At 52.2% G+C, this 26,600-nt stretch overlaps 1 protein-coding gene across 1 annotated transcript; it reads right to left on the bottom strand.

Moving 5' to 3' along the window:
• Positions 1-451: 451 nt before the first annotated feature.
• On the bottom strand, positions 452-19,486 carry LOC142925533 (glutathione peroxidase 3-like). The gene is made up of 5 exons (XM_076068414.1): positions 19,293-19,486; positions 16,616-16,769; positions 12,153-12,264; positions 7,573-7,672; positions 452-2,914 (listed from the first exon to the last, which is right to left on the bottom strand). The coding sequence occupies exons 1-5, from the start codon at positions 19,362-19,364 to the stop codon at positions 2,576-2,578; spliced, it is 777 nt and encodes a 258-aa protein (XP_075924529.1). The 5' UTR covers positions 19,365-19,486; the 3' UTR covers positions 452-2,575.
• Positions 19,487-26,600: the final 7,114 nt, after the last annotated feature.

The following is a 26,600-nucleotide window of genomic DNA, read 5'->3' as shown; positions in this document are numbered from 1 at the left end:
GGGTTCGACACGGGGCCTGGGTTCGACACGGGGCCTGGGTTCGACACGGGGCCTGGGTTCGACACGGGGCCCCCAGCTGCACGCAGAGCTCTGTCGCTGGGCAGTGGCGTCTGTGAAAACGGCCCTGACTGCTGGTGAGACCCAGAGAGGTGGAAACCGGCCCAGAGTTGGCTTTGCTGGAGCCCGATGCTGCCGGATGATTGCGACGGTGGCGACGACGGTAAATTATGGCGACGATGGCGACGATGGTATCGTGGTGGAAGCCAATTGGCCGATGCACTGAACCGCATGTTTCCCCGTGCTCCCGACGAGACGTCCCCCGAGGGAGAGGGAGCGGTGCCACCGGCTCGCGGCGAGCGGGGGGGAGGTGGTGGTGGAGGAGGAGCGAGGCCTTCGTCCAGCAGTGGATCGAGCACGGCTGATGCGAGTGACGACGCGGAGACACGGGAGCTGTGCTTACATTGCATTTAATGCCTCGACCCCTTGACCCCTTGACCCCTGATCCCTGTCTTAAGGGGCGGGGGGGTTCCAGAGGGGTTCAAGGTGGGGGGGTCCCGCACAGCCGCCCCGAGGGATGCCTACAACCGGGGGCCCTGAATGCACTAAAGGGGGCCCACGGCTGCACCCCCCCCGCCCCGGCCCTTTATCAGGGTGAGGGGGGGGGGTCCCTAAATCGGTGCCCCCCCCACACCGCGACGGCGCGGTGGTTGGGGGGGGGCCGTCATGAAGGGGGCGGCAAAGTGGGGGAGCCCCTCCCTTACACCCCCCCTCCCCCCCCCCCTGGAGAGAGGGGGGGGGGTGATTGTCTCGCCACAAGAACACGAACCAGCTGGGGGGGGGGTCAGCAACCTGCGGCTCCGCAGCCGCGTGCAGATCGGGCTCGCTAGGGGGCAGTCAAGTTTACCATGGGAGTCCAGTTCACCATGGGAGTCCAGTTTACCATGGGAGTCCAGTTTACCATGGGATTCCAGTTTACCATGGGATTCCAGTTTACCATGGAAATCCAGTTTACCATGGGAGTCCAGTTTACCGTGGGATTCCAGTTTACCATGGGAGTCCAGTTCACCATGGGAGTCCAGTTCACCATGGGAGTCCAGTTTACCATGGGAGTCCAGTTTACCATGGGATTCCAGTTTACCGTGGGATTCCAGTTTACCATGGAAATCCAGTTTACCATGGGAGTCCAGTTTACCGTGGGATTCCAGTTTACCATGGGAGTCCAGTTTACCGTGGGATTCTAGTTTACCATGGAAATCCAGTTTACCATGGGAGTCCAGTTTACCGTGGGATTCCAGTTTACCGTGGGATTCCAGTTTACCATGGAAATCCAGTTTACCATGGGATTCCAGTTTACCATGGGATTCCAGTTTACCGTGGGATTCCAGTTTACCGTGGGATTCCAGTTTACCATGGGATTCCAGTTCACCATGGGAGTCCAGTTTATTATGGGATTTCAGTTTACCATGGAAATCCAGTTTATAATGGGAGTCCAGTTTACCACGGGAGTCTAGTTTACCACGGGAGTCCAGTTCACCATGGAAATTGAGTTTACCATGGAAATCCAGTTTATAATGGGAGTTCAGTTTACCACGGGAGTCAGGTTTAGCATGGAAGTCAGTTCCCTTATCTCCAAGCGGATTCGTGTTCTTGAAGCTGGGGGGTGGGGGGGGGGGGGGGGGTCGTGGGTCAGGGGTCCGTGGGTCAGAAGTCCAGGCTTGGGGGGGGGGGCGTGGTGTATATGGGGGAGAGTGAAGGGGGGGGGGGGAAGCAGAGATGATTGGCTGTGAGTAGATTGGCGAGGCGGCAGGCGACCAATTGGTGAGGCCGACGGGGCTGGGCCAGGTGAATAGTGGAGGGGGCTTGGGCCTGGTCTGGGACTGGATGAGAACCTGAGAACCTGGTCCATGTGAGGCCCTGAACGATGGGACCCCTCTGAATGAATGGGACCCTTCTGAATGAATGGGACTGCGTGGGAATGAATGAAGAGGATGGGGTCTGGTGATTGCATGAGCCTCGGTCTCACTAACGGGACTGGGTGTGCTTGAATCAATGGGTCTGACTCTGGGTGTGAGTCAATGGGACTGGGTGTGAGTCAATGGGACTGGGTGTGAATCAATGGGACTGGCTTCTCATTGGATGGTAGAACCATGTCGTCAGTGCCAGACTGGGTGGAGGGGGGGGGTCAAAATCTTAGCGTAATTTTTCCAGCGCCTTGCCCAATTAAGAAGGGCAGAATGTGTGAATATAATGGTGTAGATGGGGCCAATACAATAGACGAGAGGACGTGGTAATGGGCGGAACCTGTGGTGCGTGCACTCGGTACAAAAGCGAAATTGATGACGAATGGATTGGGTGAATGGGGAATCAGCGAAAGCCATGTAACGAGACTTTGAAGCGGGAACAGGAACGGCGGTAGTGGTGGTCGTCGTGAGGGGGTGGGGGGGGGGGAGATTAAGGGGGGTCGTGGGGGTGAGCTGAGGGGGGTGGAGGAGTGAGTGTTGAGGGAGGAGCAGAAGAACCGGTGAGCAAAGATGACGACTTAACGTGGATATACCACGGTGGGCACTCGGGGTGCCTAGCGGTGATGGGGGACTTGGTGGCTGTGGTGGCTGTGGTGGCTGTGGCTGTGGTGGTGGTGATGGGTGGCCTGCTCCTGCTCTTGCTGATGCTGCTGCATGGAGGACCGGGACGACGACGACGATGATGACGACGATGACGACGAGGAGAGGTAAGCGAGGATGTCCCTGCGCACAGCCGCCATGGGTGTGAGGGGCGCGTAGCGTCGCACGGGGCGACCCGCGGCGCTCACGAGGAACTTCTCGAAGTTCCACTTGACGTCCGAGACGCGCAGCGGCTCGTAGAAGAGACGTCCCTGAGGGTTGCCGAACGAGTCGCCCACGGGAGGGCACGACGTCTGGGGTGGGGGCCAGGGGACGGGAGACGGGGGGAGGGAGTGTTGGGCATGGGGAGTGTGTGATTGTCATCATCACCATCGCTAATATCATCACCACCACCACCACCATCGTCACCAACAACAACAACAAGAACAACCGCCATTCGCCACGAAGTGGCGGTGACATCACCACGGCGCCTGTGCCAGGCTAGGTGCACGTTAAGGCCACGTGAAATGTCGGAACACCCTGCCGGCAGGAGGTCGCAGGGCAGACCTAGATGCCGCAGGTCGACTGGCTGAGATGACTGGCTGATGCACCACCTGTGCCCCGTACTGTGCCAACTTGCTGTGCTTTAGCCACCCGGCGCTCCGCTCGTTGTTGTGAGCTTCGCTCCTCCGCCCTCCGTTTGTTGTTGGAGGGCGACTGCCTCCAACTGCCCAGTAGCGTCCTTCACGAGCCTCCTCCACAGAGGCCGATCTTGACACCACTGGTACCAGTCATCGGCAAGTCCACTCAGCTCCACGTCCTCCTGTACCACATCACTCCATATCATCTCTAGCCCGTGCCGCGCCCGCTTAGCCCCCTCAATCTGGCCGAACAAAAGCTGTTTCGGCATGCGGTGATTGGGCATGCGGGCTACATGACCCAGCCAACGCAGCCTTGCCTGCCGGAGGAGCTCACCGATGGGTCTTTGTCCAGATCTTTCAAGGATTTGTGAGCTCATCACACAATCCTGCCTAAATGTTTTAACCGGCGGAGATGTTCCATTAGGGGGTCCACGTTTCGTAAGCATAGAGAAGGGAGGGAATGACCGTGGCCGAGAAGACCTGAAGCTTCGTGTGGAGCAACACACCAGGTAGCTTCCAAACAGCATTACGCAACCGATGAAAAGATATTGCCGCTCGACTGATTCGGAGTGAGACCTCTGCTGTTAAACCGGAGCCGGTAATGAGCACACTGCCCAGGTATGGGAAACTCTCCACTCTCTCCACAACTGCCCCATCACCGATTGGGAGTTGTGGGGGTGGAGTGTCCGATGGTACGAAATACCCAGGCAGGTGCTTAGTTTTGGTGGGGCTGATGGTAAGGCCCCACCTCTTAGTTGCAAGCTCCAGGTTCAGCAGCAGCGCCTCCAACTACTCCTCTGAGTGAGCAGCAATTCCTCTGGTACAGAAATTGAAGGCTTCACGAACGACGTGGATGTTAAATAATGTGGGAGCCAGAGGACATCCCTGTCTCACCCCAAGGTGTACAGGGAATGGCTCTGACTCCCAGCCACGTAGTTTTACCCGGGCCCGCTCACCATCATGAAGGTCCTTAATGATCGGGAGCAGAGGGTCAGGGACTCCGAAAGCACGAAGAACAACCCAGAGCCCAGGCCTACTGATGGTATCATAGGCCTTGATCAAGTTAATAAAGCAGAGATGTAGGTGTTGTTGGAATTTCCTACACCTCTGCTGTAGCAGACAGACAGAAAATATGGCGTCTGTGCAGGACCGCCCTTTCCTGAAACCGCATTGGGGCTCCACAAGCCTCTCCTCAGGGTGCCTAGCAAGGCGATGTTAAATAATCCTTGCCAGGACCTTTCCCCGCACACTGAGGAGTGAGATGCCCCTGTAGTTGTTACAGTCTGTGCGGTCCCCCTTCTTAAAGAGGGGAACCACCAGGGCATCCTTCCAATCCTGCAGAACCTGTCCAGTTGTCCAGACTGTTGTTATGATTTCATATAGGGCAGTCTGTGCTCAAACGCCACCCTCCCTCAGCATTTCGCTTGGGAGATCATCTCTGCCCCGTGCCTTTCCTGGTTTCTGGATCGCCTTCAGTACTTCCTCAACAGATGGCACCTCAGCCAGCCACTCACAGGGGGTGACTTCTTTCAATATTTGAGGCACCTCAGCCTCGGCAGGGTCATCCTCACTTTGTCCCACGTTGTTTTCCTCCTGGGTGAGGGATTTCCCTTCCCCCAGGACCTCAGAAATGCTCAGCAAATCTGCAAACCTGTTCCTGGGGGTCGGAGATTGGATCATCGGTCTTTCACCTAATGATGGTAAATAGGTGTGGTGCTGCAGGTTACTTTTTTGATGGAATTAAAGAGCGATTTGTGATCGCGGGCCACTAAGGCAGACTCCATCTCCTCAGCAACCCGCGACCACCACCCATCCTTGCAGCACCTCACGGCTCCCTGAACCTCCAAAAGAAGGCTGCGGTAAGCCTCCTCATTCTCTGACATGGGATTCTGTAGCCAATGAGAGTGGGCCTGTCGCTTTTTCTCAGCCAGCTTGAACACCTCCTCTGTCAGCCAGGGTCTCTGGGGAGGTCTGGACCGTGTACTCAAAGCAACCATTGCAGCTGCATGAGCCACAGTCCTAAACCTCCCCCATTTCCCCTCGACATCAGGAGGAGTGGGGGATGATGCCTACCCCAGCCGCAAGCGATGATTAAATTCTCGCAATTTTCATCAGCTAGCTGAGACCAGGCCACTAAGGGTTTGAATGGGGTCCTTGGTGTACACCCACCACCAGAGTGGAAGAATGGCAGGCGCATCTTACAGATGACTAGTCGATGGTCAGTGGGCAGATCACCTCCACGGTAGGTCCTGGTGTCAAGGACATGGGCCCACATACGCTGTTCCATCACTATGTAGTTCAGCAGATGTTCTTGCTTGGACCCGGCATGCATTCATGATGTTGTGTGGATGTGCCAATGCCGGAACAGCGTGTTGGTAATTACAAGCGAATGGGCTGTACAAAAATCTAGCAGCTACCTGCCATTGTTATTGAGCTGATCTGGCCCATGCCTTCAAATAACTCCAGACCCGGTGCCAGCATCATGACCAACTCGGGCATTGAAGTCACCCAACAAGATGACTCTATCCCGAGGGACCACTTTAGCTGGCACATGTGACAGGAGGTCATAGAAGGCATCTGACTTATCGGACTTGCCTGCATCCCTCCACGGATGTTCGTCTTCGGTGGGGGTATAAGTAACCACGACCACCACTCCTCGCCTCTGGTTGATGGGAAGGCGAGCCTAAAGTAGCCTGGGTCATACAGCTTCCCACACCTCACCGCCACGCTCCCACACCCCCTTCATTCTTTTGTTCAGAAGAAGAGTCACCACTCCATGTTGTTTGGCAGTCTCCTGCCCCAAGAAGAGGACTGTCCACCCCTCATGGTGGCAGGAGCCAGAGCCGGTCCACCAGACCTCCTTAATACCACAGAGATCCAGGCAGTACCGGTCCAGCTCCCGACAGAAGAGTGGCAGCCTCTCCTCCGCAGTGAGCGTTCGAACTTTCCACGTGGCCACACGTAGTGGCTTTTTGTTGCTTCTGGAAGAGCCCCAACGGTTAGGATTCAGTTTCCTGGCTCCGCCAAATGGGGTTTGGCCAGGAGACGTCATAGACGCCTGTCCCTCCGGGGCCTCCGGCACAAGCTTATTTATTACATTTTGTCGTAGTGGTTTAGTGGTAATTAATTGAAGGTGGAGGGGTTACCAGCCCCTCGCATCCGCCCAGAGGCCCCCATTTGGCCGCCGTGGTGGTTACAAACGCCATGGAGGGGAAAGGCCAATCTAAATTGGCCCTCCCCCCACAGCACTGCCCACCACAGCTTTGCCGCCTGGCACCACGAGGAGGTAGGGGGTTGTTTTTGCCGGACGATCATCAACACCACCACCATCACTACCATCACCACCACCATCCCTCACATTACCATCACCATAATTACCACCATCATTACTACCACCATCCCTCACATTACCATCACCATCACCATAATTACCACCATCATTACTACCACCATCACTCACATTACCATCACCACCACCATCACCATCATTATTACCACCATAATCACTGAGATTACCATCACCACCACCATCATCACTCACATTACCATCACCATCATCACTCACATTGCCATGATCACCATCACCATCATCACTCACATTGCCATCATCACCATCATCACCATCATCACTCACATTGCCATGATCACCATCACCACCACCATCACCATCATTCACATTGCCAGGATCACCATCATCATCATCACTCACATTGCCATGATCACCATCATCATCACTCACATTGCCATGATCACCATCATCATCACTCACATTGCCATGATCACCATCACCACTCACATTGCCATGATCACCATCACCATCATCACCACTCACATTGCCATGGTCACCATAAAAAAGACAAAGATCCCCCGTATAGCCGTAACAGACTGTAGGGGCAAGTGCTGTTAGCGAGCAGCACCTATGAAGGCCGAAACGGTACACGAGGGGGTGGGTGGCCAGCACCACGCCCGACCACCTTTGTCTCCCTAGTGGCAATGTTTACACACCGCACCAGGTACTCATTTGAGGCTGAGTCGACCTAGGGGAGGCCCGGGACCGGTTCAGATAATCGTCACTGGTGTTGGCCGTGAGCGGGAATCGAACCCGGGTCGTCAGGTTCATAGCGCAGCTCGCTAACCGCTACACTATCACTCCCTCACCATCACCACCACCACCATCACTCACATTACCATCATCACCATCACAACTCACATTACCCCCCCACACCCCCCGCTCTGAGCCCCCCCCCGCCCCCCGCTGGGGTGAGAGGCCCCGGGGTGCATGGGGTGTGGGTGGGGGGCACTGTTCCCCAACCCCCCCCCCCGCCCCCCACCTTGAGGTAGGTGTAGAGTGGCTGCTCCTCCGCCCCGTTCACGTCTCCCTTCTTGAAGATCGGAAAGTTGGGTTCGAAACCCTTCCCAGGTCTCACGTGCCTGGGGGGCGGGGCGGGCGGGGGAGGTGGGAGACGGATGAGGTGGGGGAGATGAGAGAAGATGGGGGGGGGAGAGGAGAGAGATGGGGAAGACGCGACAGAGAGGAGATGGAGGGAAGTTGTAGAAAGAGAGAGGCGAGGGAGAGGAGAGTGGGGTATGACCCCATCATCCCAATTGAATAATTTGCGGTGTTCATTTTGGCAAAGTTAAACCGTGGCCCCAGTGGCCACGCTTGCGAATTACGCCAGGGAATCTTAAACATCCATTGCGTGAGTGAAGCAGCCAACATTTGTTGTTAAAACAACAAATATCTTGTATCTTACCAGGTAAGGGCCACTGAGCTAGATAGCTCTTTTTCTTCAGAAACGACCTGGCCACAAATGATAGCTCAACGAAGTGGCTCATCATATCCAAATATATGTCAGCCAAATATTCGAAACACACGTTGTTTATTCTAAATGTGGAAGCAAAAACCCGGAGTACGCGTAGAAAAATCCACGCGACCACCACGGGGAGATTGAGCACGCAAACTCCAACGTATACAGGGTCAGGATCGAACCCACGACCTCCTATACACCAGGCGAGGTAGTCAACATCTCCCATTCACCGTGGTGCCCTTCTAATGAAATTCAGAGTTAACGTGCTCCGCAGTATTAACCAGGGCAGCCGGCCGGACGGGTTCGAACCCCGAATCTCGAGCTACCGCTGGGTCGTTGCGTCACGCAGTGATGTGGGCAGCCAAAAATAACAAAAAGAGAATTTTTTTTTGAATTCCGTAAAAAGATAACCCCCCTTCAACATCGCAAGAGCCGCAGCAATGCACTGTGGTGAACACGAGACGGTGGTGGTTGTCCTTAAACCATAACGACCACGAAGCAGTCCCTTTAAGAGCCGCCGCATGCTGCTCCGGACCCGCAGGGTGCCGACCCCCTGGTTATGTGGGGAAACTAATATCGCGATAATCGTCACAGGCCGTCGCGATATCTGATGTTGTTTCGTGAGTGGTGATATCGCCGCGGCACCAGAGGGACAGAGAGAGAGAGATCGAGAGACAGCGAGAGGAAGAGTGAGCGAGAGTGACACAGATAGACAGAAGAAGAGTGAGAGAGACAGAGCGAGAGGAAGAGTGAGCGAGAGAGACACAGCTAGACAGAGAGAGGATGAGAGACACAGATAGACAGAGAGAGGAAGAGTGAGCAAGACAGAGCGAGAGGAAGAGTGAGCGACAGATAGACAGAGAGAGGAGGAGAGAGAGACACAGATAGACAGAGAGAGGACGAGAGAGAGACACAGATAGACAGAGCGAGTAAGAGTGAGAGAGACAGAGCAAGAGGAAGAGCGAGAGACACAGATAGAGAGAGGACGAGAGAGAGACACAGATAGACAGAGCGAGTAAGAGTGAGAGAGACAGAGGAAGAGCGAGAGAGACAGATAGACAGAGAGAGGACGAGAGAGAGACACATAGACAGAGCGAGAGGAAGAGTGAGCGAGAGAGACAGATAGACAGAGAGAGGACGAGAGAGAGACACAGATAGACAGAGAGAGTAAGAGTGAGCGAGAGAGACAGATAGACATAGAGAGGAAGAGCGAGAGAGACAGATAGACAGAGAGAGGGTGAGAGACACAGATAGACAGAGAGAGGACGAGAGAGAGACACAGATAGACAGAGAGAATAAGAGTGAGAGAGACAGAGCGGGAGGAAGAGTGAGCGAGAGAGACACAGATAGACAAAGAGAGGACGAGAGAGAGAGACAGATAGGCAGAGAGAGGACGAGAGAGAGACACAGATAGAGAGAGTAAGAGTGAGAGAGACAGAGCGAGAAGAAGAGGGAGCGAGAGAGACACAGATAGACAGAGAGAGGACGAGAGAGAGAAAGATAGACAGAGCCAGAGGAAGAGTGAGCGAGAGAGACACAGATAGACAGAGAGAGGACAAGAGAGAGACACAGATAGACAGAGCGAGAGGAAGAGTGAGCGAGAGAGACACAGATAGAGAGAGGACGAGAGAGACACAGATAGACAGAGCGAGAGGAAGAGTGAGCGAGAGAGACACAGATAGACAGAGAGAGGGTGAGAGACACAGATAGACAGAGCGAGAGGAAGAGTGAACGAGAGAGACACAGATAGACAGAGAGAGGACGAGAGAGAGACACAGACAGACAGAGCGAGAGGAAGAGTGAGCGAGAGAGACACAGATAGACAGCGAGAGGACAAGAGAGAGACACAGGTAGACAGAGCGAGAGGAAGAGTGAGCGAGAGAGACACAGATAGACAGAGAGAGGACGAGAGAGAGACACAGATAGACAGAGAGGACGAGAGAGACACAGATAGACAGAGAGAGGACGAGAGAGAGACACAGATAGACAGAGAGAGTAAGAGTGAGCGAGACAGAGCGAGAGGAAGAGTGAGCGAGAGAGAGACAGATAGACAGAGAGAGGACGAGAGAGAGACACAGATAGACAGATAGAGTAAGAGTGAGCGAGACAGAGCGAGAGGAAGAGTGAGCGAGAGAGACACCGATAGACAGAGAGAGGACGAGAGAGAGACACAGATAGACAGAGCGAGAGGAAGAGTGAGCGAGAGAGACACAGATAGACAGCGAGAGGACAAGAGAGAGACACAGGTAGACAGAGCGAGAGGAAGAGTGAGCGAGAGAGACACAGATAGACAGAGAGAGGACGAGAGAGAGACACAGATAGACAGAGAGAGGACGAGAGAGAGACACAGATAGACAGAGAGAGGACGAGAGAGAGACACAGATAGACAGAGAGAGTAAGAGTGAGCGAGACAGCGAGAGGAAGAGTGAGCGAGAGAGAGACAGATAGACAGAGAGAGGACGAGAGAGAGACACAGATAGACAGAGAGAGTAAGAGTGAGCGAGACAGAGCGAGAGGAAGAGTGAGCGAGAGAGACACCGATAGACAGAGAGAGGACGAGAGAGAGACACAGATAGACAGAGCGAGAGGAAGAGTGAGCGAGAGAGACAGATAGACAGAGAGAGGACGAGAGAGAGACACAGATAGACAGAGAGAGGATGAGAGAGAGACACAGATAGACAGAGAGAGTAAGAATGAGCGAGACAGAGCGAGAGGAAGAGTGAGCGAGAGAGACAGATAGACAGAGAGAGGACGAGAGAGACACACAGATAGACAGAGAGAGTAAGAGTGAGCGAGAGAGACAGATAGACATAGAGAGGAAGAGCGAGAGAGACAGATAGACAGAGAGAGGGTGAGAGACACAGATAGACAGAGAGAGGACGAGAGAGAGACACAGATAGACAGAGAGAGTAAGAGTGAGAGAGACAGAGCGGGAGGAAGAGTGAGCGAGAGAGACAGATAGACAGAGAGAGGACGAGAGAGACACACAGATAGGCAGAGAGAGTAAGAGTGAGCGAGAGAGACACAGATAGACAGAGAGAGGACGAGAGAGAGAGACAGATAGGCAGAGAGAGGACGAGAGAGAGACACAGATAGAGAGAGTAAGAGTGAGAGAGACAGAGCGAGAAGAAGAGTGAGCGAGAGACACAGATAGACAGAGAGAGGACGAGAGAGAGACACAGATAGACAGAGAGAGTAAGAGTGAGCGAGAGAGACACAGATAGACAGAGAGAGGACGAGAGAGAGACACAGATAGACAGAGCGAGAGGAAGAGTGAGCGAGAGAGACACAGATAGACAGAGGGTGAGAGACACAGATAGACAGAGAGAGTAAGAGTGAGCGAGACAGAGCGAGAGGAAGAGTGAGCGAGAGAGACACAGATAGACAGAGAGAGGATGAGAGAGAGACACAGATAGACAGAGAGAGTAAGAGTGAGCGAGACAGAGCGAGAGGAAGAGTGAGCGAGAGAGACACAGATAGACAGAGAGAGGACGAGAGAGAGACACAGATAGACAGAGAGAGGACGAGAGAGAGACACAGATAGACAGAGAGAGTAAGAGTGAGCGAGACAGAGCGAGAGGAAGAGTGAGCGAGAGAGACACAGATAGACAGAGAGAGGACGAGAAAGAGACACAGATAGACAGAGAGAGGACGAGAGAGAGACACAGATAGGCAGAGAGAGTAAGAGTGAGCGAGACAGAGCGAGAGGAAGAGTGAGCGAGAGAGACAGATAGATAGAGGGAGGGTGAAAGACACAGATAGACAGAGGACGAGAGAGAGACACAGATAGACAGAGAGAGTAAGAGTGAGCGAGACAGAGCGAGAGGAAGAGTGAGCGAGAGAGACACAGATAGACAGAGAGAGGAAGAGTGAGTGAGAGAGACAGATAGACAGAGAGAGGACGAGAGAGAGACACAGATAGACAGAGAGAGTGTAAGAGTGAGCGAGAGAGACAGATAGACAGAGAGAGGAAGAGCGAGAGAGACAGATAGACAGAGAGAGGGTGAGAGACACAGATAGACAGAGAGAGTAAGAGTGAGCGAGACAGATAGACAGAGAGAGTAAGAGTGAGCGAGAGAGACAGATCCATAACGGCCACCTACTTGAGTCCGGGAAGTATCTCCTCCTTGGAGCCAGGCTCCTGCTTCCCGAACTGGTTCGACGGGAAAGCGAGCACCTGGAACTCTGGGAGATGGGAATGTAGTGCATTCAGGTCTGGTGGGAGCGTGAGGCGGGGGGGGGGGGGGGTGATGGACGAATGATCAGTACGAGACTAAAAGAACATCAGACAAAGATTAAATTCTCCCAAATGCAACTGTCAGCAGTAGCTGAACACCCGTGCCAACAAGGACACTCAGTTGATTTTGATAATGTTGAAGTTCGGTGCAAAACTATCTACTACTGGCCAAGACTAATTCGATAATCTATCGAAATCGAAAGAAATAAAAATAACTTTAACCGTTCGGATAGCTATCGCCCTAGTGCTGCGTGGAAGCGAATAATCAAATAATACATTATTTAAATGCATGCCTATGTTGTGTGTCTACTAACTACACGGAGACGACTTCTGGCGGCAACGCGTTTATTTCACCAACTCTACTAACGGCGACTTTAACACGAAGGGGTACGGCCCCTTCAACCCGATAGCCTAAGGGAGGCACAGCCTCCCTTCCAGTATCTCCTACACACCTCGGGCTACTCTACACCCAGGTCCCTTGCCACGGCCGCTAAGGGAGGCTAGACTGACCAGACCCTGCTAGGGTACGGGTCCCACCACCGGTCCGCTCCAACCCAGCTCTGACAAGAGCCTCGGTTGAGGGTCCCCGGGTGTTGGTCCAGTCTTCAGGTCTTGGATGTCTTCAGGCTTGAGTTGGTGAACACTGCCAGACCCTTTCAGAGGGCCGGCTTTTTATCCCCAGGTCGGGGCTTACCCCCTCCCCTAATGACCCCACAGCCGGAGCCTTCTGGAAGGTCTTAAAGGGCCTTAAATCCGAAAGGGTCTTAAAATCGGTGGGCGGTCTCTATCCCCCCCAGCCCCCAGCCCTTGGGGGTCTGGGGTGTCAACCTCCGGTCACGGGCCACTCAAGGGGGGGGTTTATCCAGTGACAGTGGTGGCAGGTAAAGCGACTTTCAGCGCCTTGTTATGGCGCAACATCTATCAAAGGGCAGCGTACTTCAGTAGGGATTCCCGTTGGTAGGGCTATTTTAATGAACGCAATAGACAGGAAGGACAAGTTCAAAGCGCTCGCATAATGGACATGCATAATGTACGTTGCCTCAGTAATCCCCCCCCCCGCCACGTGGCGCGAGAGCGCAGAAGTGTGGTCACCACATCTACGCCTCTGTGTAAGGAACGAAACGGGTGGACTTCTCCACAAATCTGGCTGTCGCCTGATGAAGCTAGTTGTGATTACTGGCGAAACGTCGTACTCAGATTGTAAATGTTGTGGCTTGGCTCTGCAACACACTGGCGTGCTGTCCTAGTGACGAATTGGCCACGTTCTGTTTACGTGACAACCCTTACTAGTTGGCTGTGTCGGGTGGTGGCGGGTTTTAACGACACATTTATATATTTACGCGATCTAACAAAAAAAAACCTTTTATGGATGATATTGGTCGCGAAAGCCTACGCATTACAAATATACAAGTTTAGCTCTAACCCCGAACTGTATCTCCTGGTCGTACCCCCTTAATTATTACACTATGTAACACAATGTTTGTTCCTAGGTAGTGAGTTTATTTCCTAATTGCTTATGCCTAAAAAGTATAGAAAATGGCTATTATTCCCAACAAAATTTGCTTTTGTGACCAGGACATTGATATTTTGAAATTGACTTATTTTTCAATGAGAAAACGGGCGAATTTGGTATCTTTTCGTTCACAAAGTCAGAAAAAAACAACATATGAATAAAAATTAACATGTATTTATACTAAAGTAATACAAAAATTACTACAAAAGATTTTAGAAGCGAGTCGTTTTTCGAGATTTACGATTATACTGTAAATGACTTTCACGAATCAGCCCCCAAACGTAGTCTCCCATCATGTTCTCGTCATACTGTCCTTGGTAGCGGCGTTCAAAGTCCAGTATATCCTGATGGAAGTGCTCGCCTTTCTCCCCGAGTACGCTCCCATGTTCTCCTTAAATTTATTAAGATGAGCATCAAGGATATGGACTTTGAGGGACATCCTACAGCCCATTGTGCCATAGTTCTTCACCAAAGTCTCAACCAGCTCCACGTAGTTTTCGACCTTGTGATTGCCCAGGAAGCCACGAACCACTTCGACAAAGCTGTCCCAAGCCGCTTTCTCCTTACGAGTGAGCTTCTTGGGGAATTCATTGCACTTCACGATCTTCTTTATCTGTGGTCCGACGAAGACACCGGCTTTGCCTCAGACAACTTAGGGAAGAAGTATTAAAGGTACTTGAAGGCTGCTGACTCCTTATCTACAGCTCTGACAAATTGTTTCATAAGGCCCAATTTGATGTGCAATGGTGGCATCAGCACCTTCCGAGGGTCCACCAGTGGCTCCCCACTTGACGTTGTTCCTCCCCACAGAGAACTCGGTCCGCTGTGGCCAGTCCCACCTGTGATAGTGCGCCTTGGTGTCCCTGCTGTCCCAAAGGCAAAGATAGCAGGGAAACTTGGTAAAACCGCCTTGGATACCCATCAGGAATGCCACCATTTTCAAATCTCAGATGACCTCCCAGCCGGACTCATCATACTTCAAGGCGTCCAGCAAGGTCTTGATGCTGTTGTAATCCTCTTTGAGGTGCACCGAGTGAGCCAGGGGAAGAGACGGGTACTTGTTACCATTATGGAGCAGCACAGCTTTAGGCTCCTGGATGAGCTGTCAATGAAGAGGCGCCACTAATTCTGGTTACAGGCGACTCCGATTGCCTCGAACAGACTGGTCACATTGTGGCAGAAGCAGAGCCCATCTTGACGGGTGAAGAAGCTGCAAAAAGGTTGGTGACGCTTCCTCTGATCTGCGACTTGCACACTTTCATCCAACAAGTTCCACTGCTTGAGCCTAGACGTCAAAAGCTCGGCATTGGACTCGGTGAGACTAAGATCTCTGATCAAGTCGTTGAGGTCTTTTCGGTTGAGGTAATATGGGTTTCTCTCCTCAGCTCCACCTCTGAAACTTTCATCTGGATCTACAACATCTTCCTCGCTCTCTGACTTGCTGCTCTCTTCTAAAGACGGCTACTCTCTATACGAAGGAGTGGGTACGGGAAGCTCATGGCAGTGTGGATGAAGGAAGGTCCGGGTACGTGATAGCAGGTGGATTCTTGCCAGTCTGACGTTTTGCAAGGGTCCACCATGCAGAAGTATCAGTTGCTTGAGTGGTCAGTGGGTTCCCGCAAAATTTTTGGGATAGTGAACTTCATGGCTCTCTTTTCCCCTCTGTACCATCCTACAAAAATGCATTTATTTCACTCATGACTAATGTGTAAGAGATTCTCGCAACATTTTTCATATATCATATGTTTTTTTCAATAACATAAAATTCTGAGCAACAATTGTCCATCTTACCTTCCAGAGTTTTTGTTTTGCATTGCTCGCAGGTGAAATGAGGTGCCCAGGGTTTGTCTTGTTCCCCGACAGGCATGCCGAAATATGCCTTGTAGGCCTCACACATCTTAGCAGATGCTTCCACAGAGTACTTTCTCGCTATTGTCTTGATAAATTGGCCACAGACATAGCAAAATGCGTCTGTTGGATGCTTGCAGCCTCTTCATGCCATCTCAGAAAAAAGCAGATATGTATCCACTTAGGCAGCTGGAGCTCAACTGAACTGGTGGGCTTAAGGCCCCTGTGTTTATACTACTATGTATATTACTGGAAAGTTCTAGAATTTACTCCGAAGTTTACTCACTACTGAATCTATCTGGAATGTTCTGGAAAGAGGTAACTTTCAAAATATCATTGTCCTGGTCAAAAAAGCAAAGTTTGTGTGGAATAATAGCCATTGTCTCTACTTTTGAGGCATAAGCAATTAGGAAATAACACTTACTACCCAGGAACAACAAAGAAATAAAAATGTTACACTGTTATCATTTGTCCTAGGGGACCCTTCCAGTGGCAGCTGTCCCTACCCCACTATTTGGTTGCGAGCCCTCCCTCAGAAGGTCACGAGGTAGATGTATTTATTTTAGCCTAGGGGACCACCCAGTGGCAGCTGTCCCTACACCAGCATTGAGCCGTGAGCTATCCCTGAGCCCAGCGTTCCTCATTGCAAGGCCCCTGCAGGCCACTGGCGAAGTCCCTGGTGGCCTTTTGTGCGGCCGCTGACGACTCGCGGCCCCCACCGACAACACACAAACAGCGAAGACCCCCCCCACCCCCATCATCATCATCATCATCGTGCTGCTGTCACAACCTCCAAAAGGTTTCAAATGTTGCGTCAACCCCCGCTCACACTGACGATGGCTTATCGGCGAAAGTGGCAACCCACCCCCTCTAAAAATTAGTGAAGAACATCGCCTTTGAAGGTCGCCACGTTGAGTGATTTATTTTAGCCGAGGGGACCCCTCTCCCCCAGTGGCAGTTGTCCCTACCCCAGTATTGGGTCGTGAGCCCTCAGAAGGTCGCCACGTTGACCACGAGCAGCACTTGACCTCTGAACTCGCTGAGCGGGACCAGGCGAGACTCATTCAGAGTCCACGCTGAGTAGTTGTGCACCGAGTCACGTGCCCCGCCCGTGCACTCCACCTGCCGGATAGTGATAATGAGGATGATTATCAGCAGCAGCAGCATCAGCAACAAATACAAAGACCCCTCCCCACCTCCCGTGTCGCCTGTAACAGACTGTTGGGGCATGAAGATCGGCACTGTGGCACACGAGGGGGTGGGTGGCCAACACCACGCCCGCCCGCCTTTGTCTCCCGATTGGCGACGATTTTACACACTGTACCGCAAGGCGGTTATTATAATATATATTGGGGGGGGGGGGGACACACATATGCTCAAAATGCCCCCCCCCCCCCCAATATTTTGCTATAAAAAACAAATTGCTATGCTATGTAAATAAAAAGAATTTGCTTAACCTTGGCCACAATACCTGGACTTGCCTTCATTTAAATCAATGCATAGATTTCTGTTTATATGATTGTGGCTATGGTTGTACTTTATTAATCCCTAATCTCTGCCATTACATACAATGAAACAAGAAATGGTAAAAATGTTAAAACAGAGCAATGTAAATACAATACACTATTGGACATTTTGTGTTAAATAAATAAAAAGTCCATCCCATGTGTGTGCATTTTTTTAAATATATATTTAGGCAGCAAATGGCAAGAAATTCGTTTTCAAATCGAGATATTTTTGTGGGTTGGGACCCCCAGACACCCTGGAAGATTTGGTCCGCCCCCCCAATGTTGACTCCATGGCTACGGCCTTGCTGCACCAGGTACTCATTTGAGGCTGAGTCGACCTAGGCGAGGCCCAGTACCGATTCAGATAATCGTCCCCGGTGTTGGGCGTGAGCGGGAGTCGAACTCGGGTCCATGGCTTCGGAGCGCAGCGCAGCGCTAACCGCGACACCACTGCTCCCCATCGGCAATAACCACAGCATCTCCACTGTCAGCAACACTGCCGTGACCATTACAATGATGGACAGTATAGGAACAGCCGACTGGCGCTGAACGAGCTACACCAACAGCATCAACATCAGCAGCAGCAACAGCATCATCATCAGCAACATCAGCAGCAGCAGCAACATCAGCAGCAGCACCAACCCCAGCAGTATTTGTGCACGTGCACGGTTTTGTGTAGGTGTGCATACCCTTGTGTACGTTTAAGGTTCCGACTAATCCCAGTCTTTGATCTATGTGTGTGTCAGAATGTGTATGTGTGTGTGTTCGTCTGTGTGTGTGTTCGTATGTGTGGACTTCATAGGTGCTCGCTAACAGCACTTGCCCCAACAGTCTGGTCAGGCTATACGAGTGTGTGTGTACACGAGTGTGTGTGTACACGAGTGTGTGTGTACACGTGTGTGTGTGTACACGTGTGTGTGTGTACACGTGTGTGTGTGTACACCAGTGTGTGTGTACACGAGTGTGTGTGTGTACACGTGTGTGTGTGTGTACACGTGTGTGTGTGTACACGTGTGTGTGTGTGTACACGTGTGTGTGTGTGTACATGTGAGTGAGGAGCGGTAGTGCAGCGGTTAGCGTGCTGGGCTACGAACCTCACAACCCGGGTTCGATTCCCGCTAACGGCCAACATCAGTGACGATTATCCTGAACCGGTTCTGGGTCTCCCCCAGTGGCGTCACGAGGGTTGGTGTCACCCCCCATGGACCTCCGCCCGTACCAGACCGTACAGAATCCTGAGTAATATTTGTTGTGCTAATGTTACTCGCAAATCGTAATTCCCGTATACCACTGAATGTAATGGCAATAGTAGTGACATGAAAAACTGGCACAAATTAAAATTACACCTTTAAATTACAATATTTCCTTTAATTACTACTTCATTCTCAAAGAAGCTATTGATATGGGTTCACAAATACACATTACCACGATATTGTCGCTAAAACACCAGAAAATTTGCCAAAATCAGCGATTACAGAAACGCGAGCTTGTGGCGCGTGCAGACGAAACCACGTGACTCGATGCGTCACTGTAACAATGACGGCTCTGACCGGAGCGCATTCGAAGGAAGGTTCACAAAGTAAATTGGGACAGAGTTGTCGCCTTGTAGGTTGTATTGATACAGCACATGTAAGCTGGGCTTACGAAAAATAATGTTTTTGTTGTAACTAACTGCTGGGAATATTTTTTTTATATATATAAAAACAATTGCTGCTGAAACACTGCACGAAAAAAATGTGTAGAGTCATTTTGGTGTCACCCGGTGCAGTCTGCACCCCCCCGCACCCCCCAAGTAACGCCACTGGTCTCCCCTACGTCGACTCAGCCTCAAATTGGTACCTGGGGCGGTGTGTAAAGTCATCGCCACTGGGGAGACAAAGGTCGGTCGGGCGTTGTTGCTGGCCACCCACCCCCTCGTGTACCGTTCCGGCCTTCATAGGTGCTCGCTAACAGCACTTGCCCCTACAGTCTGTTAAGGCTATATGGGGGATCTTTGTGTATACATACACATGTGCGTACACACGTGTGTGCGTACACATGTTCACACACACACACGTGTATGTGTGTACACGTGCGTGTGTGTGTGTACACGTGTGTGTGTGGACATGTGTACACGTATGTGCGCGTGTGCGTGTACCTGCGTTTCGCCTGTCACCGCCACCACCGCCGCGGCCACCGCCGCGACCAGAGTGAGCGTTCGAGCCCACATCTCCCACGTGGCGTTGGGGTCCCCCTGGGGGTCCCCCCTCGCCACACACCGATACCCCCGACGCGACCCCTCTCGTCTGCTGGAGCGCGCCCCCCCCCCCCTACCCTCCTCGAGTCCTCAATGAGAGAGCCGCTAGCGGGACCTGGGTCCCTTGGATGCGAGACTCTCCACGCAACGACCACTTTTATCCCAAAACCAAGGGAGTGCCAATAACAGGAAACACGAGACCCGGGTGAGAACTTAGGATGAGGGGGTCTGGGAGGGACGGGGAGTGGGTGGGGTGGTGGTCGGGGGGGGGGGGGGTAGAGCGGTGGGGGAGGGGGGTGGGGTGTTGCGTTCGGAACATGTTGTTACTCAACTTTATTGCAAGACAAACACGAAATAATCGCCAGAGTTGCTGCTGTGCAGACTCTGATCAAGAGTGAGTGTTCTGCGCCTCCACTAGGTCGCCTCGGCCTCAAGAGAGTACCTGGGGCGCTGTGTAAACAACTCAACTGGGGAGACAAAGGCGGCCAGGCGTGGTGCTGCCGAACAACAGGGAGTGGCCTTTCTTCTGAAAAAAATGATTAAGGGGGCGTGGGAGCGTGGCGGTGAGGTGTGGGAAGCTGGAAGCCACAGGCTTCTGTGGGGCTCGCCGTCCCATCAACCAGAGGTGAGGAGTGATGGTCGTGGTTACTTGTGCCCCCACTGAAGACGAACATCAGTGGAGGGATGCAGGCAAGGCCGATGAGAAAAAGCGACAGGCCCAATCTCATCGTCTACAGCATCCCACGGCAGAGAATGAGGAGGCTTACCGCAGCCTTCGCTCGGAGGTTTGGAGAGCCGTGAGGCACTGCAAGGATGGTGGTCGCGGGTTGCTGAGGAGATGGAATCTTCCTCAGTGGCCCGCGATCACAAATCGCTCTTTAAATTCCGTAAAAAAGTAACTTGCAATGCCACAACTATTACCATCATTGGGGGAAAGAACGGTGATCCAATCTCCGACCCCCAGGAACAGGTTTGCAGATTTGCCGAGCATTTTTGTGAGGTCCTGGGGGAGGAGAAATCCCTCAGCCTGGAAAACATCATGGCACAAAGTGAGGATGACCCTGCTGAGGCTGCGGTGCCTCAAATATTGAAGAAGTCACCCTCAGTGAGTGGCTGGCTGAGGTGCCATCTGTTGAGGAAGTACTTAAGGCGATCCAGACCAGGAAAGGCACTGGGCAGAGATGATCTCCCAAGCAAACTGCTGAGGGAGGGTGGCGTTTGTGCACAGACTACCCTATATGACATCATAGCAACAGTCTGGACCACTGGACGGGTTCCGCAGGATTGGAAGGATGCCCTGGTGGTCTCCCTCTTTAAGAAGGGGGACCGCACAGACTCCTCAGTATGCCGGGAAGTGTCCTGGCAAGGATTATTCAACATCGCCTTGCCAGGCACACTGAGGAGAGGCTTGTGGAGCCTCATTGTGGTTTTAGGAAAGGGCAGTCCTGCACAGATGCCATATTTTGTTTGTCTGCGACAGCAGAGGTATAGGAATATCCAACATGACCGACATCTCTGCTTTATTGACCTGGACAAGGCCTATGATACCATCAGCAGGCCTGGGCTCTGGGTTGTTTTTCATGCTTTTGGAGTCCCTGACTCTTTGCTCATGATCATTTAGGACCTTCATGATGGTGAGTGGGCCCGGGTAAAACGACGTGACCGGGAGTCGGAGCCATTCCCTGTTCACCTTGGGGTATTACAGGGATGTCCTCTGGCTCCCACATTATTTAACATCTATTTTTACAATGGGAGGCTGACCGATGCGGTCAAGGGATGCGTCCCTATTGGGATGGCTCCCTGTTGGTCAACCACGTTATGTATGCCGATGATCTGGTAATTGCTGTTCACTCAGAGGAGGAGTTGGAGGCGCTGCTGCTGAACCTGGAGCTTGCCACTAAGAGGTGGGGCCTTACCATCAGCCCCACCAAAACTAAGCACTGGGTATTTGTACCATCAGACACTCCACCCCTCACAACTCTCATTTGGTGATGGGGCAGTTGGAGAGAATTGAGAGTGTCCCATATCTGGGTAGTGTGCTCATGACCGGCTCCGGTTTGACAGCAGAGGTCTCACTCCGAATCAGTCGAGCAGCAATATATTTTCATCGGTTGCGTAACGCTGTGTGGAAGCTACCAGATCTGTCACTCCGCACGAAATTTCAGGTCTTCTCGGCCACAGTCATTCCCTCCCTTCTTTACATTTAGGTTGCCCTGCCTACGATCGATCCTGGGTTTAACCAGGCTGTATTGTGTGAGGAGCTCACAAATGCTTGAAAAATCTGGACAAAGTCCCATCGGTGAGCTCCTCCGGCAGGCAAGGCTTCGTTGGCTGGGTCATGTAGCTGGCATGCCCATGCCACCGCATGCCTAAACAGCTTTTGTTCGGCCAGATCGAGGTGGCTAAACGGGCGCGGCACAGGCTAGAAATGAAATTAATTTATGTGGTACAAGAGGATGTGGAGCTGAATGGACTTGCTAATGACTGGTACCAGCGGTGTCAAAATCGGCCGCTGTGGAGGAGGCTCGTGAAGGACGCTACTGGGCAGTTGGAGGCAGTCGTCCTCCAACAACAAAGGAGGACAGAGGAGTGAAGCTCACAACAACGAGCGGAGCGCCGAACAGCTAAAGCACAGCAAGTTGGCACAGTAGGGGGCACAGGTGGTGCATCGGCCACTCATCTCAGTCAGTCGACCCGTAGCACCTGGGTCTGCCCTGTCACCTCCTGCCAGCGGGCGCTCGACACTTCACGTGGCCTCAACATGCACATATCCTGGCACAAGCGCCGTGGTGACGTCACCGTCACTTTCGTGGCGAATGGCGGTTGTTGTTATGTAAGAGTGAGTGTGTAAGAGTGTGGGATTTGAAGGCAGTCGCCCTCACAACAACGGAGAGCAGAGGAGTGATGCCAACAACAACGAGCGGAGCACCGGGCGAATTAAAACACAGCGAGTTGGCGCAATAGGGGGCACAGGTGGTGCATCGGCTAATCATCTCAGCCAGTCATCCCATGGCACCTGGGCCTTTGACCTGACCTGCTGCCCCATGACGAGCCTTCCACACTCCGCGTGACGGCCTCACAGTGCACCTAGCCTGGCACAAGAAGCGCCGTGGTGCCGTCATCGCAGCTCAGTGGCGAACGCTGCCTGTCGCCTTTACGGTGGAGTAGTTATCCCCCTGCTCTACGTCCTCAAACTAGCAAGAGCTGTGACGAATAATCCGAACCGGGACTCCCCCTCTGTGTGCCGGCCTTCATTAGGTGCTACTCCCGTACAGCGTTTGCCCCCTGCAGTCGATTAAGGCTAATCGGAGGACCTTTGTTTTTATGTTTGAATATATTTATAGTTACGTGTGTGTGTATGTGTATACATAGACAATGTATACACGTAAATACATGCGTGTATATAAATCTATATATGTACAGGTCTATATGTATTCTCAGAAACCGCGTTATAACGCGCGTGTATCGCGCTATAATGGGCTTGTCCCGCGTTGTGTGAACACGCGTTGAACGAGGACTGGCCGAATATACAATGCACGCTATCATTATATTTGATTCAAAAGCCGATGAGGCCGATGGATGTGAAGATCATAACACGGCATCGTTCTGGAACAGAATAACACCTTTTTTTTTAAATGGAACATTTATTTATTTCATTACACAAATTACATCTCGTGATTGCTGCTTGCATGGGCAGCGGTGCATAAACTACACTACGAACTAAACATGTTTTTTTTTTATTTCACCAGGTAAGACCCCACTGAGCCACAAAGCTCTTTATCAGAAGCGGCCTGGCAATCACAAATGATAGCTCAACGAAGTGGCTTGTCACGTGGGTACTCTAAACGCGTGATGTTGATTCTACATCGTGGAGGGAAAACACCAGAGGAATCGTAGAAAAATCCACGCGGTCTCAGAGAGAAAGAGAGAGAGACACGCAAACTCCAACATATACAGCAGCTGGCATCGTCAGTGATCGAACCCACGACCTCGTGTATACCAGGCGAGGTAGTTAACATCTCCTAGGCACCGTGGTGCACAACCAACGAACATTACAAGACGTTCCGTGTGTGTGTGTGTGTGGGGGGAGGAGGGGGGGGGGTCCTTATTCATATCACGTGGATAGGGAGAGGCCAGGAGAGAGATGGAGTGGATGTGGCGGGTGGAGGTGCCGAATATGAATCTCATTGTAAAAGTTGTGCGCGGTGCAGTCTCCACCCCGTAATGTCCACCCACTCTGTCTCCCTACTGGTTTCTCCGTGTACGCGCTGCGAAGAGGGGCCATAGCTCGAAACGTCGTCTACGATAAACATTTGCTTTTAAGGCCACACGGCCACACACGGCCACACACACGCACGCGCGAGCGCAGTCGTGTTATTGACGCGGCAAACGTGTTGAGGTTTTTGTTACGGACTTTATGATCGTGGGGGGTAGCGGGGGGTGAGGGGGTGGGTGGGGGGGGGTTTGTGCTGACCTCATGTCCCCTCAAACCCCCACCCCACCCCGGTGTTTACGCACCACGTGATGTCCCCCTTTGTTCTGATAATGAATGAGCGGAAATGGAAAACATCCGGTCCGAACTTATCAGACCTCTGGGTTCTTCCTCGGGGCGGGGGGGAGGGGTCCTTGCTCGGGGCCTTCCTGCCAGCAACTTTTCATGAACTCGAGTCACGCGCAATCTGCTGATGAGACACCGAATGTCGAAACCCGTCCTTGCCCATCGACAGCTGGCGGTGCCACGGTGGCGAGATGTGACCTGCCTCGCCTGGTACGCAGGAGGTCACGGGTTCGATACCGACCCTGACGCCTGCTGCTGCTGCTGTATATTTGGAGTTTACGTGTCTCTCTCCGCAGGTAGGTGAGTCAATAAGTGAGCGGGGAAATGAGTGGGTGAGTGCGTGAGCAATATACACGGTGAGTGAATGAGTGGGTGGGCGAGTGAATGAGTGAGCGAGGAAATAAGTGGGCGAGTGAGATTCAAGGTGAGTTTGCGTGTCTCTCTCCCCGTGGTCGCGTGGATTTTTCTCCGGGTTCTCGGTTTTTCCCCCTCCACGTTTAAAATCAACATCACCGCGTCTAGAGTATATGGCATACTGTCATAAATTTCCACTTGATAAGCCATTCCGTTCAGCTATCATTTGTGGCCAGGTCGCTTCTAAAAAGAGCTGGATTGCTCAGTGGGCCTTACCTGGTAGAATAAAAATAGTTTAGTTTATTGGTTCAAGCAAGCCAGCCCGACTGCTGACGAGACACTGAATATCAAAACCAGTATCTTAGCGCTTTTGAGGGTTGCAGCGATTTCAGATCTTGTCACGTCTGCAGCGATGTGTTCCAAACCCTTCAGAGCTGCATAGTGGAAGAGATATGTGGATGATACGTTTGTCATCTGGCCACATGGCCGACTGGTTCTGAAACAATTCCTCAACCACATCAATTCCATACACCCAACAATCAAATTCACCATGGAGGTAGAAAAGGATGACATGCTACCTTTCTTGGATGTCATAATCAAAAAGAGACCAGGTGGCTAATTGAGCCACTCTGTCTACAGGAAAGTAACCCATACTGACGCCTACCTAAAGCCTGATTCCCACCACCATCTTTCCCAGAAGAATTCCCTCTTCAAAACGCTACACCATAGAGCTCAATGTATCTCCGACCATGAACACATGACCAGTTAACTCAAACACGTACGTAGTGGATTCAACTGAGTCGCAGACGCACTTCTTGGAGGCAACACATTTATTGACACCAACACGTAACACAAAGGGGTTACTGCCCCTTTACCAGATAACCTGTGGTGGTGGGAGTAGCTACTATGGACAGGACCCTGGCTTGGGTCCTCGTCCACGCGTTGGTGACTTCTTCTTGGACGTAGATCGTAGATCTTCAGATCACGAGAGCAACGCAGAGCCCCGGTCCCTGTGGGGACCCTGGTTTGTATGGTCCCGGGTCGTGGCTGGCCCCGCCCTTGGCCACGACCACCTTTGAGAAACCTCCTGGGGTTTCTCGACCCCTCCCGTAGGATCTCACCCTGACACGTGACCACCCCCTAGCCCACGCCTGGGGCTCCTGTGTAGATCTTACTTGTCACGTGCCTTCCAGGGTCAACCAGAGTGCCATGGCCTAGGGTAACCTCACCCCATGGCTGACACTCTCAAACTCCCTCCTGTAGGAGTCAGCGCTGCACGCCACGCGTGGTGCCACTGAGCGCTATCCCAGCGCTCACCGAGCCCCCTCTAGGGCTGGTACTACACCCACCTACGGGGTGTCCACGATGACAATGCATCACACGCCGTGCCTCGCGAGAGCCGGCATTACACGGTGACATTCACAATGTCACTACACGTACACCAGGCTCTCAAGGCGAATGGATATTCTGACTACACAATCCGCAAGGCCATCACCCCAACCGTGAGGAAGGAGCCATCTGAAGATCCAATCAAAACCATCACCTTGCCTTACATAGTAGGGATAACCAAAAATATTTCCAAAATCTTGAACAAACACAAGATCCAGGTCCGATTTAACAGGGCATAAAATTCGTGATCTGATCCCATCTGTGAAGGACAAGATTCCTGACATGCAATATCCCGCCATATACAAACTAGGCTGTATCTGCGGCAGCAGTTACATTGGAGATACCAAACGACATGTCTCGGACCGTGTTCGTGAACATAAGGCAGATCTGAAACACGGCAGGACCAAAACCTCTGCCGTGGCTGATCATTACTTTAATGTGGCTGGCTCACATGAAATTGACTTCTCTAAGACGATGGTACCTTGCAAGCTGACTGGCTATCAACAAAGATTCGTTCATGAAGCCATCCATATATATAGACACAATTTTCAACCGAGACGACGGTTTTAAACTCAGCAATCATTGGAAAGATGTCATCAAACACTTTGGGTCATGACATGAGTTGTGTTTTCTTGTCAACCTCTACCGTCAGCAGTGTGGATGGGTGTAGCGAGGTGCAATGCCCCCCCCCCCCCCGTTCTCTACCCCCCTCTCTCCTCCTATTATCTCCACCCCCCTTTCTCTCTCCCCCTTATCTCAACCCCCCTTCCTCCCCCCATTGTTTACTCCTACATTGGCGTGCTGTTTGCACCACGCAGCTCTCCTCTCGTCCCCCGCCCACTCACTTTGGAAGCCCTTGTAAGGAGTTGCATTTGGAGGCTTGTCCCCTCTTTTCTCTCCGCCTGATG

Source organism: Petromyzon marinus, chromosome 21 (genome assembly GCF_048934315.1).
Source record: "Petromyzon marinus isolate PM22_M1 ecotype Great Lakes invasive population chromosome 21, UKy_Petmar_22M1.pri1.0, whole genome shotgun sequence".
NCBI classification, from domain to species: Eukaryota; Metazoa; Chordata; class Hyperoartia; order Petromyzontiformes; family Petromyzontidae; genus Petromyzon; species Petromyzon marinus.
This window is presented reverse-complemented; position numbering and strand designations above follow the sequence as displayed.